Source organism: Schistocerca nitens, chromosome 3 (assembly GCF_023898315.1).
Source record: "Schistocerca nitens isolate TAMUIC-IGC-003100 chromosome 3, iqSchNite1.1, whole genome shotgun sequence".
Classification (NCBI taxonomy): domain Eukaryota; kingdom Metazoa; phylum Arthropoda; class Insecta; order Orthoptera; family Acrididae; genus Schistocerca; species Schistocerca nitens.
The window spans coordinates 369,068,279-369,087,876 of NC_064616.1; the positions used below are offsets into that span (position 1 = coordinate 369,068,279).

Sequence of the window (19,598 nt, forward strand, 5' to 3'; positions counted from 1 at the left end):
GTCAATGGCCACTGAAAATAGAGATTCACTCCACACAGATCCCTGTGGGACCCCATTCTCCTGGATATGGGGGGAACTAGGGGAGGCACCAACTTGGACATGGAAAGTATGGAGCGATAGGAAACTTCAGATAAAAATCTGGAGCAGGCCCCGGAGACCCACTCATAAAATGTGGCAATGATACAATGTTGCCATGTCGTGTCGTAAGCTTTTCGTAAATTAAAAAAAAAAAAAAAAAAAACGGCAACCAGGTGCTGGCGTCTGGAAAAGGCTGTTCGAATGGCAGACTCGAGGGAAACTAGATCATCAATGGTAGAGCAACCCTGATGGAAATTGCCCTGGCATGGAGCCAGTAGGCCACCTGACTCCAGGACTCAACACAACTGCCGACTTACGATACGTTCTAACAGCTTACAAAGAACGTTTGTGAGGCTGATGGGCCGATAGCTATCCACATCAAGTGGGTTTTTACCGGGTTTGAGCACTGGAATGATGGTGCTCTCCCGACATTGCAATGGAAAGAAACCATCACATCAGATCCAGTTGAAGATGATGAGGAGATGTCACTTGTAGTCGGACGAGAGCTGTTTAATCATCTGACTGTGGATCCGATCTGGCCCCAGAGCTGTGTTGGGGCAATGTGCAAGGATGCTGAGGAGCTCCCACTCTGTAAATGGGGCATAATAGGGTTCACTGTGACGTTCAGTGAACAAGAGTGCTTTCCTTTCCAACCGCCGTATGAGAGTTTGAAATGCTGGGGTAATTCTCTGATGCAGAGGCTCGAGCATAGTGCTCGGCAATTGCATTTGCGTCAGCAGATAACACGCCACTGATATTATTGCCAGCAACACCTGTTGAGGGCTGATACCCACGAACACGTCTGATCTTCATCCAGACTTAGGAAGTTGACGTATTGTACCCAATGGTCGAGACGTATCTCTCTCAATACGCCTGTTTCCATCCTTTTATAAGCTGGCAAATGTGGGCACAGAGCCGTTTAGAAGCTATTAGGTGCTCTAGGGAAGGGTGCCACTTATGTCGCTGTAGAGCTCGCCAACGCTCTTTAATGGCCTCAGCAATTTCCGGCGACCACCAAGGTACCGACTTTCGCCAGGGGCACCCTAAAGAACAAGGGATCGTGTTTTCCGCAGTAAAAACGATCGTTCTAGTGATATGGTCAATTACCGCATCGATGATACCATGTTGGGGAGATTCAATGATGACAGCAGAGGTGAAAGCTTCCCAGTCCACCTCGTTTTATCTACATCTACATTTACACTCCACAAGCCGCCCAACGGTGTGTGGTGGAGGGCACTTTAGTGCCACTGTCTTTACCTCCCTTTCCTGTTCCAGTCGCGTATGGTTCGCGGGAAGAATGACTGCCGGAAAGCCTCCATGCGCGCTCGAATCTCTAATTTTACATTCATGATCTCCTCGGGAGGTACAAGTAGGGGGAAGCAATATATTCGATACCTCATCCAGAAATTCACCCTCTCGAAAGCTGGACAGCAAGCTACACCATGATGCAGAGCGCCTCTCTTGCAGAGTCTGCCACTTAAGCTTGCTAAACATCTCTGTAACGCTATCATGCTTACCAAATAACCCTGTGACGAAACGCGCCGCTCTTCTTTGGATCTTCTCTATCTGCTCTGTCAACGCAACCTGGTACTTCCCACACTGATGAGCAATAGTCAAGTATAGGCCGAACGAGTGTTTTGTAAGCCACCTCCTTTGTTGATGGACTACATTTTCTAAGGACTCTCCCAATGAATCTCAACCTGGTACCCGCCTTACCAACAATTAATTTTATATGGTCATTCCACTTTAAATCATTTCGCACGCATACTCCCAGATATTTTACAGAAGTAACTGCTACCAGTGTTTGTTCCGCTATCATATAATCATACAATAAAGGATCCTTCTTTCTATGTATTTGCAATACATTACATTTGTCTATGTTAAGGGTCAGTTGCCACTTCCTGCACCAAGTGCCTATCCACTGCAGATCTTCCTGCATTTCGCTATAATTTTCTAATGCTGCAACTTCTCTGTATACTACAGCATCATCCGCGAAAAGCCGCATGGAACTTCAGACACTATCTACTAGGTAAATTTATATATATTGTGAAAAGCAATGGTCCCGTAACACTCCCCTGTGGCACGCCAGAGGTTACTTTAACGTCTGTAGACGTCTCTCCATTGAGAACAACATGCTGTGTTCTGTTTGCTAAAAACTCTTCAATCCAGCCACACATCTGGTCTGATATTCCGTAGGCTCTTACTTTGTTAATCAGGCGACAATGCGGAACTGTATTGAACGCCTTCCAGAAGTCAAGGAAAATGGCATCTACCTGGGAGCCTGTATCTAATATTTTCTGGGTCTCATGAACAAATAAAGCAAGTTGGGTCTCACACGATTGCTGTTTCCGGAATCCATGTTGATTCCTACAGAGTAGATTCTGGGTTTCCAGAAACTACATGATACGCAAGCAAAAAACATGTTCTAAAATTCTACAACAGATCAACGTCAGAGATATAGGCCTATAGTTTTGAGCATCTGCTCGACGACCCTTCTTGAAAACTGTGACTACCTGTGCTCTTTTCCAATCATTTGGAACCTTCCGTTCCTCTAGAGACTTGCGGTACACGGCTGTTAGAAGGGGGTTAAGTTCTTTCACGTACTCTGTGTAGAATCGAATTGGTGTCCCGTCAGGTCCAGTGTACTTGACTCTGTAGAGTGATTTCAGTTGCTTTTCTATTCCTTGGACACTTATTTCGATGTCAGCCATTTTTTCGTTTGTACGAGGATTTAGAGCCCATCCTGGTAGACTTCTGGGGGAGGGGGGGGGGGGCGGGGGGCACGGGGAATGGCGCTGGGGGAGTGACAGGAAGATGGCGAAGTGGTCACCACCACCCAAGTCATCGTGGGCTCTCCAGTGGACAGATGGGCTCTCCAGTGGACAGATGGGAGAAGTCCTGGGCTGCAGAGGGATACATAAACAGCCAAGAAGTGCCATGAGTCACACTGAAATGTGTGGAGGTGCCAGTATTTCAGAGGCAGAGGTCAAGTTGAGACAGGAAAGTTTCGACATCTCTACCTCGGCCAGTAAGCACAGTGCCACCGCACAAGGGGTTATGGGTGTTAAAATCTCCCATAAGTAGGAAAGGTTTACGAGTTGATGAATCAGTGCAGCCAATGCGTTCAGGGGTACTGCATCATCTGGAGGAAGGTATACACTGCAGACAGTTATTTCCTGTGTCGTCCCTATCCTGACAGCCACAGCATCAAGAGGGGTTTGAAGGGGCACAGGTCGATTGCATACCGAGTTCAGGACATAGACACAAACTCCACTTGACACACTATTATAGTCGCTACGGTTCCTGTAATATCCCTTATAGCTGCGGAGGGAAGGGGTCCACACTGCCGGGAAGCAGGTTTCCTGGAGGGCAATGCAGAAAGCAGGAGTAAGGCTAAATAGTTGCGATAGCTCAGCCAGGTAGTGGAAAAAATCTGCCGCAATTCCACTGGAGGATGACGTTTTTGTGAGGCTGGGAAGGCATGAAGCATGCAAGGAGACAGGTTATGCCTCAGGATCACCTGCTGCCACTGATTAAGTATTTGTATCCATTCCTATTGTGGATGAGGCATCAGTGAGATCCAGGTCCTCAGGGGATGCTGAGTTCTCCGCCTCATCCGCAGATGCAGTTCCCGGTGCAGAACTGGTAGGGACTGGTGGTGTTGGGGCCACCGGAGGGTCCTTTTTCTTAGCAGACTTGTGTCTTTGCTTGCCATCTCGCTTCCCTTTAGGGGCTTGCTGGGAGGACTTCTCTAAAGTAGCTTCAGACAAGGAGAAAGACCGTGAAACTCTTCATCCAGCAGCTTTTGGCTCCTTTAGCCACTGGCGAGTGTCCGCTGTGGCATTAGTGAGGACCTTGGGAGAGAGTGCCCCAAGGGGCACACATTCTGCACAAGAGGAGCCAGGAGGAGGCTGTTGCTTCTCTGGCTGGGGGAAGGGGACCGATATCCCCCGCGTTTGGGGGGTCTCGATCCCGAAGTAGGTACTTTGAGAGCAATGGAAGGAGATTTTCCCCCTACCACTAAGGGGGCATATGTATTCTGGAGGCCCGGAGGTCACACTGTGGCACACAGCGTGGTACAACTGGTACTTGTGATGGTGCTGGTAATGTAGCTGCAGCATATGTGGACGTCAACTGAACAGGGTATAATTGTTCAAATTTATGTTTAGCCTCTTGGTAAGTCAACTGGTCCAGGGTCTTGTACTCCATGATTTTCCGCTCCTTTTGGAGTACTGCACAGTCTGGCAAGCAGGGGAAGTGCTGCTCAACAGTTGATACAAGTGGAAGGAGGCATATGGAGTATATGGATGCAGTGGACATCTGCAGTCTCAACATGTGGCGTTGGAAGTGCAGCACGAAGATGTGCCTGAATTTCCAGCATTTGAAGCACTGCATAGGGGTAGGTATGTATGGTTTAATGTCACAGTGGTAAACCATCATCATTACCTTTTCAGACAATGAATCACCCTCAAAGGCTAAGATGAAGGCACCGGTAGCAATCCTATGGTCTTTGGGTCCCCTGTAAACACACCAGATGAAATGAACACCCCCTCGTTCTAGATTGGTGCGGAGTTCGTCGTCAGACTGCAATAGGAGGTCCCGATGGAAAATAATCCTCTGGACCATGTTGCGGCCTTTATGGGGAGTGACGAAAACAGGAATATCACCCAGCTGCTCACAAGCGAGTAACGCCTGGGATTGCGCTGGGGATGCTGTCTGAATCAAGACTACACTGCTTCTCATCTTGGACAGCGCTGACACTTCCCCAAACTTATCCTCAAGATGTTCAACAAAAAATTGAGGCTTCATAGATACAAAGGAGCCCCCATCCATTCTGTTCCACACTAAATACCGAGGTGAATATGGTTCTCTTCCTGTAGCCCTACATTCCTCCCATGGTGCAGCGAGGGAGGGAAACGATTTAGGGTCATATCTTGCCCTTCTTACAGACTGCTGCCGCCGTACGGTCACCAGCAAGAGATGACTTAGTCCGCTTCATTGTGGGTCATCCGCCCTGATGCCACCCACTCCGATCAGGGGCTGTACCCACGGACACCAACCAGCCACAGCAAAGGACACCTGACTTGATGGCCGTTGCCAGGATTCCTGATGCCCCAGGAAGACAGGCATCTACTCCTTGGCATACGTGGGGAGTTTACAGCTCAGGCATCAGCAGTGAAATCCCTGTGTTGTCAGGGGGGCTAACACCAAATGGGTAGATGACGGCCCCACCGCAACAGACTGGCTACTGTGCTGTATATCAGGCACAGAGAAATCCAATACTGCCATGGGGGTGAAAGAGGACAGAAGACAACAGAAGATCACATACCCTGGAAAGTGTCCCCAGCCAAATAGTTGAATTGCAGGTGGAGATGCAAAGCCATGACAAGAGGTTCAGGAGATCGAATCTAAGGGCACTACGGATAACACATGCACCACCTAAGGCGTCCTTCCCCATATGGCCCGCACTTCTGTAGAATTTAGAAAGCGGCAGGTCAAACCATAAAATCCAGTACTGTCATGGGGGTGAAAGAGGACAGAAGAATTTATAGGGCTGAAAAGTGCGAGACTCCTTTTAGTCACCTCTTACAACAGGCAGGGATACCTTGAGCATATCCTAACCCCCAGACCCACATGGGATCAGAAGATCGACCATCAAAACGCCTCTACAAGATGAAGTGATACTCCCCCAGAAGGGGTAGTGATCATTGAAATGCCCAAGACGGAGTAAAAGTGGAGTTGGATGAAGGTGGTCAAACAAAGTAAGTGGCCTGCCGGGAGGTGAGCAAACATTGCAAATGGTGATTGACAAGGTCATTTTTAACTGCACCACTACTGCTTCCATCAGGGTGCAAAGGTGTGTACATTCACTGATCACATCAGTGTGAACCAATGTACAGACCCCTCCAGGTGCATGCCCTATCAGGACCAGCACACTTCTGTCAGAATGCATGATAACCACACAGCGTTGGAAAATGATCAGGTGAAGTGTTATAGTTTCAGCAGGTGACAGTAATATCCATTACAGTAACTGAAGGAAACTACACAAGCCACGATTACTAAAAAAGCATGTTATGGAATGACCAGTTTTGACAGCTATATTGTCATCATCAGATTTTACACTTTGGAATTTTTACAACATACACTAATGGGGGAAAAAAATCGCAGCAGCAAGAAGATGTTCAACATCAATGAAAGTTGGTAGGAGTGTTTCTATACCTGAAAGTTGAAGTCTACTCAAATTTCGCACCAGTTGCATAAGAGTGGCGCTAGTAGCATCACTATGATGCTGTGAATCAGGTTTGCTTTGAATACATGCTGTAACAGTCGTGAGGATTATTTGCCTTTGACATTGGGATGGTGAACTGATGTTAGTCAAGAGCGCCTTTAAGATGACAAAGACACCATTATCAACACCTCACCGAGTTTGAACAAGATCGTATAATAGGGCTACGAGAAGCTAGATGTCTTTTCTGCAATACTGCAGAAAGACTTTGCAGGAATGGAGGCACTGTACATTACTGCTGGCAGTGGTGGTCTCAAAAATGTACGGTTGCAGCACGACCGGGCACTACCAAGAGGGAAGACCATTTGTTTGGTGTACAGCTCTGGCACGTTGTACTGCATCTGCAGCAGCGATTTTAGCCGCTATTGGCACCACAGTGACACAACAAACTGTTACAAATTAGTTACATCAAGGACAGCTCTGAGCAAGATGCTTTGTAGCACCTATTCCACGGACCACAAACCATCGTCATTTGCGACTTCAGTGGTGTCAAGCAAGAGCTCATTGGAAGACAGGATGGAGGTCTGTTTTTTTAATGAAATCTGGTTCTGCCTCGGTGCCAGTCATGGCCACATGCTGGTCAGGAGGAGACCAGTTGAGAGCCTGCAACCAACCTGTCTGTGTGCTACACACACTGAACCTACAACTGGAGTTATGGTCTGGGGTGTGATTTCACATGACAGCAAGAGTACTCCTTGGTTATCCCACGTATCCTGACCGCAAATTTATACGTCAATCTCATGATTTGGCCTGTTGTGCTGCCCTTCATAAACAGCATTCTTCATGGCGTTTTCCCACATAAGACTCACCCACATATCACTGTTGTAACCCAACATAGTCTACAGAGTGTCAACATGTCGAACAACATCAGATGACAACTCCGGCATCATCCATAAACAGCATTAATCGTCCCTGTATTGTATGATCAAGCGCAACAGGCATGGAACTCTATCCTACAAACTGACATCTGGTACCAATATCTTGCGCTTACATTAACCTATGATCTTGCAATGTTAACCACTTAAGTATGTACCTAGACAAACATATTCCTAAAATTTCATTATCCTACATTATTTACTTTTTGGTACTGCAATTTTTTTTCCAACAGTGTATTATCCATCAGTATTACAAGTCGCTTTACATTGCATATTTACAAATGCTGTTCAAAAAGTGAGGTGACTTTTCAAATTGAGTGGGCAATGTACATTCGATTATTGATCTTTATTTTGTTATGTTGGTGCATATGTTCACGGTTTCAAGTGTACAGCACACTTCATTTGATTTTGACAGATAGAAAGGTTAGACGTGTTTCAGTGTGCTCGGCGATTTTTGATTATTATAAAAAATGGAGCAAAGAATTTGCATCAAATTTTGTGTGAAAAATGGAGTAAAGTGCGAAAACACTTGAAATGTTGACAGTGGCATATGGTGAGTCTGCTCTAAGTAAAAAAATGTTAAGAAGTGGTACAAGCTCTTCCAAGATGGTCGAGAAGATGTCAATGACGAACCTCACTCTGGACGACCCAGCACATCAAAATCAGATAACGTCGAAGCTGTGAAGAAAATTGCTTTGGAAAATCGTCTAATTACCATAAGAGAAGTTGCTGAGGATGTTGGTATATCGGTCGGCTTGTGTCATGCAAAGTTTTTGGATGTTTTGGGCATGAGACGTGTGTCAGCGAAGTTTGTTCCGAAACTTCTCAATTTTGATCCGAAGAACCATCTGATGAGTATTGCTCAGGAGCTCTTGAATGATGTCAAGGATGATCCCGATTTGCTCAAATGGGTCATAACCGGTGACAGAACACGACTTCACAGTTATGAAATCGAAATCAAAACCCAATCGTCCCAATGGAAGCATCCCGGAGAGCCAAGTTCGATTAACTGTCAAAGTTTTGCTCATTGTTTTTTTCAATTACCGTGGCATAGTGCATCATGAATTTTTGCCTCAAGGTCATATGGTCAATAAGAAGTATTACCTTGACGTTGTGCACTGTTTGCGAGAAGCAATACCCAAAAACATCTGACGTTGTGAAAAAACATGACAACATATCACAACAATGCCCCTGCTCATTCACCGCTGCCTGTGAGAGAGTTTTTGGCCAAAAACAACAAACTCATGCCTCAGCCACCATATTCACCAGATTTGGCACCCTGCGACTTTTTCCTGTTCCCAAAACTGAAGAGACCTATGAAAGGACAAAGATTTTCAATGACAGGAAATAAAAACTGCATCACTGGAAGTACTCGAAGCTGTACCAAAAAGTGCTCATAAGAAGTGCTTCGAGGATTGGAAGAAGCGTTGCACAAATGTATTGTATCTGAGGTGGATTATTTTGAAGGGAACAACATGAATATTGATGAATGAATAAATATTTTTCATCAAAATATAAAGTCACCTTACTTTCTGAACACACCTCATACACTCCACTACCATGAACATCACTACACTTCGGCGCCGCAATTGCAAAAATACGTAATGTGAAGTGATTTTAAACACTGATGGATAATACATTGTATAAATTCAAAAGCATAAGAACGGATTATGACAGCACAGTTTTGTCAAAACTGGTCTTCCAATAAAATGTTTTTTTAGCGATCTTGACATGTGACGTTTTTTCAGTTACCATATATTGGAGATTGCCCCCCCCCCCCCCCCGACTGACCAAGTCAGGAATATACGATATCCATAACAATTCCACTGAATAATCAAGTCAAAGTTGTTCAAGTTAGGAGTGAAGGGGCCAGAAGAATAGGTCATGTTCCAGGATCGCTGCCCATCACCAATAAGGGAGGAATCACATCGCGTATCAGTTCAGAATCCGATGGTAGGGACGGGGGAGAGGGGGGAGGAGGGGGAGGGGGTATGCGGCATCTCCAGGGTCACTGGTGTAGCATTTACCCAGTCCTCCTCCTCCTCCTCCTCCTCCACCGCAGCAGCCTTTGATGGATGGTATTCCTGCAAGGGCCTATTCGTGACAAGTGTGGGGATGGATGAAGAGCAAACAGCCCTATGTCCTATAGATCGCAGTTCCTTCAGCAACTGGCTGACACTGAGTTTCTGATCTGAGGGTTTGCATGGACAGGAATCCCAGGAGGGAGCCCAGTCACTGATAGACACCTTAGGAAAAAGCTGCTTCTCTGGCCAACTGCGGGAATGGTTTCCAAAGATGGTGCCATGGAAATCACAAGAAAGGAGGGCAGTGGGTGAACTGTTTTCCAAAAAAACTGAGGGCATGGGAGTGATGGCTGTGAATTTCGCACAGTTGGATGTCTTATCAATGGGATGTATGTGTTCATATCTTTTTTCATGCCCCAGTATATGACAGGTGGTCAATAGATTTATATTCCAGTATTTTATTTTATTTCTTGAAGGCTGAGCAAACCGGTGAACACGGAGGATAATGTTATGTGCAACTGACATGACAAGGTGTTTATTCACAAGCACTACCTTCATGAGTTATCATCTGCAGTTACCACATTTTGGGTCCACCACACAGTGGGATGACATATGACCAAAGCGCAAACATCTGAAGCACATCACAATTGAGTTTTCTTGGGAGGACATTCTCTTTTGAGGCTAAGATAAAGGTGATTGTATCTATTCGATTATCCTTGGGGCCATTTTGGATGCGTCAGGCACAATGAACGCATCGCCGCTCAAGATTTTTCTGAAGCTCTTCGTCTGTTTGGAGTGTAAGGTCTTGACGTAAGATGATACCTTGGATGATATTCTAAGTCTTGTGTGTGTGGCAATAGTCACTAGTCACTCATATGCCACCCAGACGTTCACATGCTTCAAGGGCCATAGACTATGCAGTAGAGAAGGCGTTAATAAATAGTGATCCATTGTTCCCCCCCCCCCCCCCCCCCCCAGCGACTCAGCCTCTACAAATTTACCGTCAATATGTTCTACACTCAATAACTGATTTGTCTCAGTAAAAGTATCCATATCAGTTGAAGTATATAGTACGAATTGGATACATGGAGGAACAATGTAGAACAGAAAGTGGCTGCCAAGGAGCTTGGCAGGATGATGAGACTGGTCTGCTTAGCCATAATGTGGCTGCCAAGGAGCTTGGCATGATGATGATACTGGTCTGCTTAGCCATAATAGGTATAATTAGCAGCACACCCACAGCTGAGGTGGAAACCACAATGGATATGCCCCATTACACCTGTGGGTTAAAACAGACTGGGCATACGGGCTTAAAACTGGAAAAAAATGGATAACTTCAGAATATCCTGAATCCCTTTATCAAGATATGGAATGTGATGAATATAGGAATGGTTGGGGAAATGCCAGCTGACTGTACAATAACTTCCAGCTGCTTCAATACACCTTTCAATTTAACAACTGGAAGAAGGGAGCAGTGGGAGGACGAACCAAAGCACTGTGCAGGAGACACGGTCTGGTTTACTGACAGTCTAAAGCATTGACATCAGTGTGTAGGAGACACAACCTCGACTAGAGTGTGCAATCTCTCTAGCGATGCTGGCCATGGTATTCCAAGTGGAAATATCCACTATCAGTGTATGTGAGGAGGAGAATCTGCATATATGCTACACAAATCATATCATCTACATTTATTGAGATAGCCAAGAAACTCCGACATCCCTATCAGCTCTCGTAAAGAGATCTAAGATCATTCAGAATACCACAAAGCCCTTGTGAGACAAGGGAAAGCAACAGGGTAAACCTTCCGTGAGTACCTGCTAACTCAGGAATCAGTGGCAATGATCATATTGATACGACTGACAGGACAGGTGCAACAACTCCATTTACTGGACTGAAACCTGTCCTTGCCATCACTAAGGTGACTGTTAATTCAAAGCGATGGAGAACTGCATTGGAAGACAGCATGTAGAATATAATAATAATAATAATAATAATAATAATAAAAACACGGCAAGCTAATGATGCTAAAACCTGTTTTAAGATAAGTTCCGTAATCCTGGGCTTGAACAGAAGACAGACTGAACTCATGGTACAACTAATGACAGGCCATAGGAACTTTAAGAAACACTTAAACACAATGGTTACAGAGAAAGAAGCTGATAGGTGTACGCTGTATAGTTAGGGTGATGAAACCGCATCACATCTAATCTTCCAATGCGAAGTGTTGGAGATTAAAAGACAGAATATTCAGTTCATCAAGCCTTGAAAAAACCGTCTTTAATAAAGAACTAGTAAAAGTCCTCCAACTACTCTTTATGGGTAATAGTTGGCTTCACTAGAATCACAGGGATTGAAACCATATAATAAACCCTGTTTCGGTGTGGGATTAGTGGGCTAGGAACACTTAATTTTATCTCCCTGTTCAAATCAAATACAAATGTTGGATAGATTGTTTCACTCCAAGATGTCCAGCTTGGCCCTCTTCCTATGGGGTAACCAAGACAGGAAAAACAGTAGGGTTGTAAGTGTCTGCAAAGATGTTTTAATTCCTCTCTGAAAAGAGAGCCTGATGAGAACGTCCATTATTTTGATGTAATTTAATGCGTTTTATGTGCGAAACGACTGCCCTAATGGTGCCGACTTCAATCAAGGGCACTCTCCACACGTGTGACTCCGCCGCAGCAAGGGCCATCTGGCATGTTGGCCGGTGCCGAGAGTCCTGATGCCCCATGAAGACAGCCATCTGCTCCTTGCAATACAGGGTTAGATAGCAGCTACGGCATCAGCAGTGTGATCCCTGTGTGTCAGGGGGCTCTAACAAAAGGTTACCTAACGACCCCACCATGTCAGACTAGCTACCACAGTGGCTTTGAAGTGTATACATATGAATCAAGGCAGTTATTGTGCATAGTGTTGTCAACACCGTAGGCAGCAGATTTGACATTAGATGTTGCTCTCTAGTCAGTCCACTCTACAGTGGGAAACCCAGAAGGGGACCAAAATTTACTTTAGATAAAAGATGAAATACCGTAAATGAACAAAGATGTTCAGTAAAGAAGGCAGAACCTTTGGGACAGTTGTATCAACATCGAAGGCTGCCATCATGGTAAGGTAAGTGAAGGAAGTAAGGATAATTGCAGATTGATGATTGCCACACAAGAAAGGAAGTAGGTGCTGCAATAGCTTGGCACTCTATGTTTGCCATGCACATACTCACAAAAGAGTCCTGAGCCCCCTGGGGAGCCCCCTCTACAAAGGGCCTCATTGTTTCCTCTTTGTAAGTAGTATTCTGAAACGAATACTGCATCCTAGAAATGGTGTAGCATTCCCACAGTTTATTACGCGATCCTGACCAAGTGAATCAAATGCCACTCACAATATTATCAGTTATTTGCTTAACCATTACCCTGTACCAGTCTTATCCAAATGAAAGGTATGCCTAATACAACTCTACTGTTAGACAGTTTCCATTGCCACCATTAAAATGAAATTATATTATCTCAATATGGTTCATCACTAAAACAATTAACTTTTTTAGTTTACAAATAAAAACAACAACAACAACAACAAACAAATAAGACTTCCACATGCAACATTAAAATTAAGCATAATGACTGACTTACTGACTCCCCCCCCCCCCCCCCCACACACACACACACACACACACACACACACACACGCACGCCTTTCACTATAGAATGAGTTGTTACTTTTACTCCTTCCATTACTTGTAGTCTATAGAGTGTTTCCATTATATAAGCACAAATTTAAAGGGAAACATCCAACTTTCATAAAAGAAAAATGACTCTTGTTTAAAAATTATTTTATACTTTTCAATAAATTGTTCAGGCATACATCATTTTCATAACTTGAAAACAAGTGAGAAAGAAGGAGAAGACTATGTTAATACATTCACAAATCAAGACAATAAGATCTGAGAGACTTGCATCAAAATGATACAAATTGAAGGAAGCAGTATCATGGGCAAGTAATGGTGACAGCAAGTAATGTATCACTACTAAAAATAAAACTGTATGTTTAATGCATGCACCTACCTTTCCCTGAGGAAGTCGGCAAATTCTTTGCTTGCAACCAAACCATGTTTCATATTCTGATAAAGAACAGTGAAGCCATTGTTCTTCTCTCCCTAAAAAATTAAAGTATTCTTACTAACTGATTTTAATGGCAGACACTATTGCATTCACACATTTTTTTCTTAGCTTCTAATTTATCTAGTTCTCAATCTGCAGAAGTGAGAAACCTGTCAACAAATAGTCTCTTTCCTAGTCTCTGGATCTAGCAGCATTTTGTTGCACTTCACTTCATTCCAAATACGGAAAATTGAAGCATTTTTGGCCTCTTCAGAGATATAAAGGTTGGACTAAAACATGGAAACACCGCAAGAAATGCATTCATCAACATAAACGTAGATGATAGCCAAGTCTGCAGATTGTGATGTTTTATTTGAACATGAATGGCATATGTCCAATACGCTGCAAATGTCAGTCATGGTCAGAACAGCATTCTGTGTAGTTGTGAGAGCATCATGTCAGAGTTAACTGAATTCGAACATGGACAAATTGTTGGTGCCATAAGGTGAGTACTTCCGTAACCAAGGGAGCTGAAGTGTGTCGTTTTTCAAGAGGCACCATATCAAAGATTTATGCGACATACAGGAAAACTGGAGAAACATCAGATGCTAACAAGAGACTGCACAACAATTGGACTTTTGTATTTTTTTTTATTTTTATGCTGCGTGAAGTTCAGAATTCAAGTACCAATATCACAAAGCAGATCAATGCAACTCTCAAAAATTTGAAAAAATTGACTTTGAAGTTTTCCGAGCATCTTTAATACCTTAATGTAACGCCAATTTTTTCACAGGCAAGGCTCTGGTAGAATGCTTGTCTATCATATGGAGAGCGTGGTTTGACTCTTCACTGAAGCAAATCTTTGTTTAAAGATGCAGCTTCTACAAGCATTTTTGTGATGTGTAAAATACATAAATATGGAAGTGGGGTGGCGTTGGGGGGTAGTGGTTGTACTCTAGACTGAACTGGCTTTTGTCTTATTTCATTTTGTCCATATAGTTCAAGTACCTACATTGTTCAGAAAGAAAATTTCTCCAACGTACGCTAATTAACATAAATCTACTCCTCCTTTTTATGAAAAATGCACATCATCATATTTTTAATTACATGTTGTGCACAAAAATAAATTCATAATTGTTAAGCTTTTATAGAAGATTGTTAAAAAGAAAAAAACCATTACTTTTTTCACCTTTATGTATTTTACACGTCACAGAAATGCTCATAGAACATGCACCTTTGTTTGAAAATTTTGTATTAGCCAGGAATCAAATCCAGGCACATCACACGGCAGGTGAATATTCTGCCATAGACCTACACTGACTATAAAAAAACCTTACATTGGGGTATTAAGGATGCTTGAAAAACTTCAATGTTTAGTTTCTTAAGAATTCTTTGGAGCTGCATCGAACACTTTCAGCAGATTGATATTTGAGTTCTGAAGTTCATATGGTACAAATAAAAAACACTACGAAAATCTGATTGCCATGTGGTCTCCCTGAAAGTCACAATATGGATGAAAGAGTGTACTGTGTGATCATGAGAGACTGTCACTTAAAAGAATTGTGACAAAAAAAATATGACAATATCTGCAAAAGTCACTGCAGAACTGAACATTACTCTCGTGAGCCCTGTCAGCACCAAAACAGTATTAAGGGGAGTTCCATAAGCAGGGCTGGTCTGGCAAGAACCAGGATCAATTATTTGATCTCCCCTGGGCACCACAGTCACTAAATCTCAATATTATGGAGCCTTTATGGTCCGTTTCGGAGAGTAGGTAGCTTGTTTCCTATCCTCCTCCATCATTGTTACATGAACTTGTCACTGTTTGGCTGGAAGATGAGAATAGGATTCCCTTGAAAACCATACAGGACCTGTATTTATCCGTTCCATGATCACTGGAAGTTGTTTTGAATGCCAATTAGTTTCCTAAGTCATATTAGGCATCGTATTTTGGTGCTTTCATAATTCTGTCCACCCCCAGTACCACCCACCACTACTGTTGTGCAGATAAAATCATCGATTTTATGATAAATTGCTCTTCATCTTATTTCTAATTATATGTTAGACACAAAAATCCACTTTTCACTGCAAATATAAAAGATGGTTGACCAAGATTATTTAAGTTGAAACATTACAATTTTTTTTTCCATTTTTGTGTGTTTCAGGCTTCACACAAATACTCTTAGAACATGTACTTTTGTTTAAAAATTTGAATCCGATGGAAATTGAATCCATGCTTCCCACACAGCAGGTAAGCATTCTACCACAGAGCCACATTGCTTGTTGAAAAAATACTTACTTTAGCATATTAAAGATGGTCAGAAAACTTCAAAGTCACTTTTCTTGAGAACTTTTGAGGGTTGCATTGAGATTCTTTAGGATACTGATATATAAGTTCTTAAATTCATGTACCATGAATGTAAAAAAATTACAAAAATCCGATTACCTTGTGATCTCTTTGGCAGCTTAACTGTGCTGGATGCCTACTTCTTACAATATTACTTCTGCAAATGAGAACTAAGTCATAACAATTATTGATAAAAACTCAGAATACAGTTTATTTACTGTAAGTGCCAGTACAGAGTGGATGTACAAACAATCACTGTAGCTATATGCCAATAGCAGCTTGATTTGAATCTTAAACCAAGATGTGTTATACATTCCATGACTGGTGTCTACATGAAACATAATGACACTGACCAAACAAAGAAGATTAAAAGTATTGTGACTTCTGAAATTTTTCCTGGCGTAATCAAAGAATCAGTGGAAATACGTCTTGCCGATAATCTTATAAATCGTGACAACGGCTTTCAGCTGGATAAAAATTGGAATCCTGTTATTAAAATTATAAAATCACAGCGGAATCGACAACGTCATTCGATACTCAATGACTAGCTGATCTTTTACTTTCACCACCGAGGGCAGCATGTACAACCCGGCTATGCCGCGCATGTCAACAACTGACGCATGCGCTGTAGGATGCCAGTACATTTCGCATGTGCGAGATTCGGCATAAATACTGCGACTGCACCTGGGATCTTCAGTAGTTGTGTGCTCACCTGATGATGGCCGGACGTCTCTGGGCCGAAATATTGTGGCAGAATGTCGACGGGATCCGGCTGCATACCCGGAAATTATTGGAAGATTAAAAGTATTTGTTACAACAGCACAATGCATTAAATAAGCACAAAGCTCTCAAATGGTGTGACATCAGTAGCAGTTACTCCCCATTAAGGTCAGACACAGCTGTGATTCCAGAGGTGAAGTAAGGACAGAAAATCTGGCCAGCAAATGAGAACTAAGTCATAACAATTATTGATAAAAATTCAGGATACAGTTTATTTACTGTAAGTGCCCATACAGAGTGGATGTACAAACAATCACTGTAGCTATATGTGATTCCAGAGGTGAAGTAAGGACAGAAAATCTGGTCAGCAACACTGATAACCAGACCATACTTTTGACATCACATGATGAAGCCCTACACTTTCATATGGGGTCATTCCATGTGGAATAGCCTAATTTCACAATGTTTTCCTGCTCAACCGGCGTGGATTTTGGTGGAATTGTGTGTGGGCATTCGCCCATGTCTCCTATTAATATTGGAAAGTTCAACGTTCATCAAAGCAATACTGGCCAGGATAGTAATTAGTTGGACTCCATGTGCAACTGTGCAGAGCGAGCATACATTTATGGTGACTGAGCTAATATACCTCCAGCAATGTTTTGTTAACAGAAATGAAGTTTGGCCATCTTGGACAATTTTATCCATTCTCTTAAGAATAATAAAAAAATAATTTTCCAAGCCATGCTCAGCTAGAAACGTTTAGACAAGACAGCCTGAAAAAATTTCAAAGTTTGGCTTCTTATATGACTAACATGAAACTTGGCATATAATAATCTAACAACACAAGGTTCTCTAATAACAACTTTCATTCGTGTATTACTTTCCAGTACTGAATAAAGTTAGTGTAAAGTTGAAGATCTTGTAAGAAAATAAAAAATACAGTATTTCTGACCTGATTTAAAAAAAAACTATGTTCTATGAAACTTTCCAAGCTCGGACACTTAGGAAGAAAATTATTTTGACACCAAAAGAAGTTTATTTGATCTTCCAACATGAGCTAACAAGCCTAGATAATTTGAATATAATTCGGGCGCAAAAATCACGGTACAAAAAATATATAAAATTCGGATTCTTATATCTTGTAGAATAATGCTGAACACTGAATTTAATAAGCAATAGGCCGGCAATACAAGAATGTGGAATGCAAAATTTCATTCACCTACAGTTTTCCAGTTATCTTCAAATTATTTAAAAAGATGATGATTTTTTATGATAAGGTGAAAATAGGGTATATCCGCCTCTTCTTTTACAAATACCAATTCCTCATAAAGCTTTGGAACCAATCTCATTTGAAACAACATGTTTTAAACCTTCCTACCTCTGTCCGGAACAGCGAGTTTAATTTCCAACAATGGCTAACAATGCTACTTAAATTGAGGCAAAGTAGCCAGAAAAATCACACTGTGAATCAAGTTTTAACTTTGAATTCTTATATGTCATTGATTAAAGGTATGATGAACATGAAACTTTGGAAAACATCAGCTTAGCAACATAAAGTTTCCAAATATAAAATATCATTCATTTACTGCTTTCTAAATTTCTGCAAAATCAGTTCAAACATGACTTTCACAAAAATGCAGAAGAAGATTACATTCAGTTTACTTTCAGAAAACCTGTTTTCCATAACGAACTTCAGACTAATCACAGTTGGAAACAGCATGTTTTCAAGCATTCAGAAATTTGTATTTGATTTTCCAGTGTGCACTAACAATACCAGAAAATGACAGACAAATTTGAGGGAATGTACCATGGGTGCAGGCTACACATTGCAGCAACCTATTGTCCATATTTTCTCACATGTGGCTTTTATTTTTAAATTGACAAGTAATATATCACTCTACTGCATATCTAGCCATCCATCTGGGTGGTTTCATTGAGTAAATTAAAGTCCCCAGTATGGGATGCCACCCTATAGCGAGGCCATCGTGTCTTCCGGGCCAATGAAAGGAATCAGATAGGCCCGGAGGATGCATAAATTTTATCAGTGCATCATTTTATTCCATTGATATGTTAATAATGCAGCAGTAGTCAGAAGTCTAAAATAAAAAAATGATATTACATTTTCTTGCCACATATGTTAGATACTATTACAGATTTGGGAATCGGAGATGTGGTACTTTCAAATGGCTTTGTAAGCAAACAGGTATCACTGCAAGGCTTTGGAACCTAAATTAAGAAAGCATATTACAGACTTGGGAAACTGGATGAAGAAACCCAACAGTGGATGGCATTGCAAGGTATCTGGCATGACCGCTGTGGTGATGGGGTTACTGGTTCATGTTCTTGAACCAGTAGCAATAACGTCACCATGGACCAATGCAATATATTGAGATAATATTTGTCAATTTAAAAATAAAAACCACACACGATGAAACACTGACAACAGGTTGCTGCAATGTAGCCTCCAGCCATGGTGTATTCCCTCAAATTTGTCCATTTTCTGGTATTGTTAGCACACATGACAAAATCAAACACACATTAATGAATGCTTGAAAACATGTTATTTCCAACTGTGATTAGTCTGAAGTTAGTTATGGAAAACAGGTTTTCTGATAGTAAACTGAACGTGATCTTTTTCTGCATTTTTGTGAAAGTCATGGTTGAACTGATTTTGCAGAAATTTAGAAAGCAGCACGTGAATGATATTTTATATTTGGAAACCTTATGTTGCTCAGCTGATGTTTTCTTATGTTTCATGTTTATCATTTATTTAATCAATGAAATATAAAAACCAAAGTTAAAACTTTATTCACAGTGTGGTTCTTTTGGCTACTTCACCTCAATGTATGTAGCATTTTTGTTGGACATTAAACTCACTGTTCTTGGGGGACGGGGAGAGGCTTGGAACACATTGTTTCAAATGGGACTAATTTTGAAGCTTTAATAGAAAACAGTACTTGTAAAGGATGAGACACATACACCTTATTTTCACCTTTTCACAAAAAAATGTTCCTATTTTCAACTAATTTGAAGATTATTGGAAAATAGTAAGTGAATGAAATTTTTGCATTCCACATCCTCGTGCTACTAACATATTGTGTATTAAATTCCATGTTTAGATATAAGAATCTGAAGTTTACATGTTTTTCTTACTGTTTTTTTCCATGCCTAAAATCT

The 19,598-nt window shown here is 41.9% G+C and overlaps 1 protein-coding gene across 4 annotated transcripts in view; it reads right to left on the reverse strand.

Annotated features, from left to right (window-relative positions):
- LOC126248314 (F-BAR domain only protein 2-like) overlaps positions 1–19,598 on the reverse strand; it is a 330,016-nt gene that overhangs the window by 287,031 nt on the left and 23,387 nt on the right. For all 4 annotated transcript variants that reach the window (XM_049949189.1, XM_049949191.1, XM_049949190.1 and 1 more), the window contains exon 2: positions 13,319–13,410. In XM_049949189.1, the coding sequence (XP_049805146.1) occupies positions 13,319–13,410 (92 nt within the window). The remainder of the gene's footprint in view (positions 1–13,318; positions 13,411–19,598) is intronic.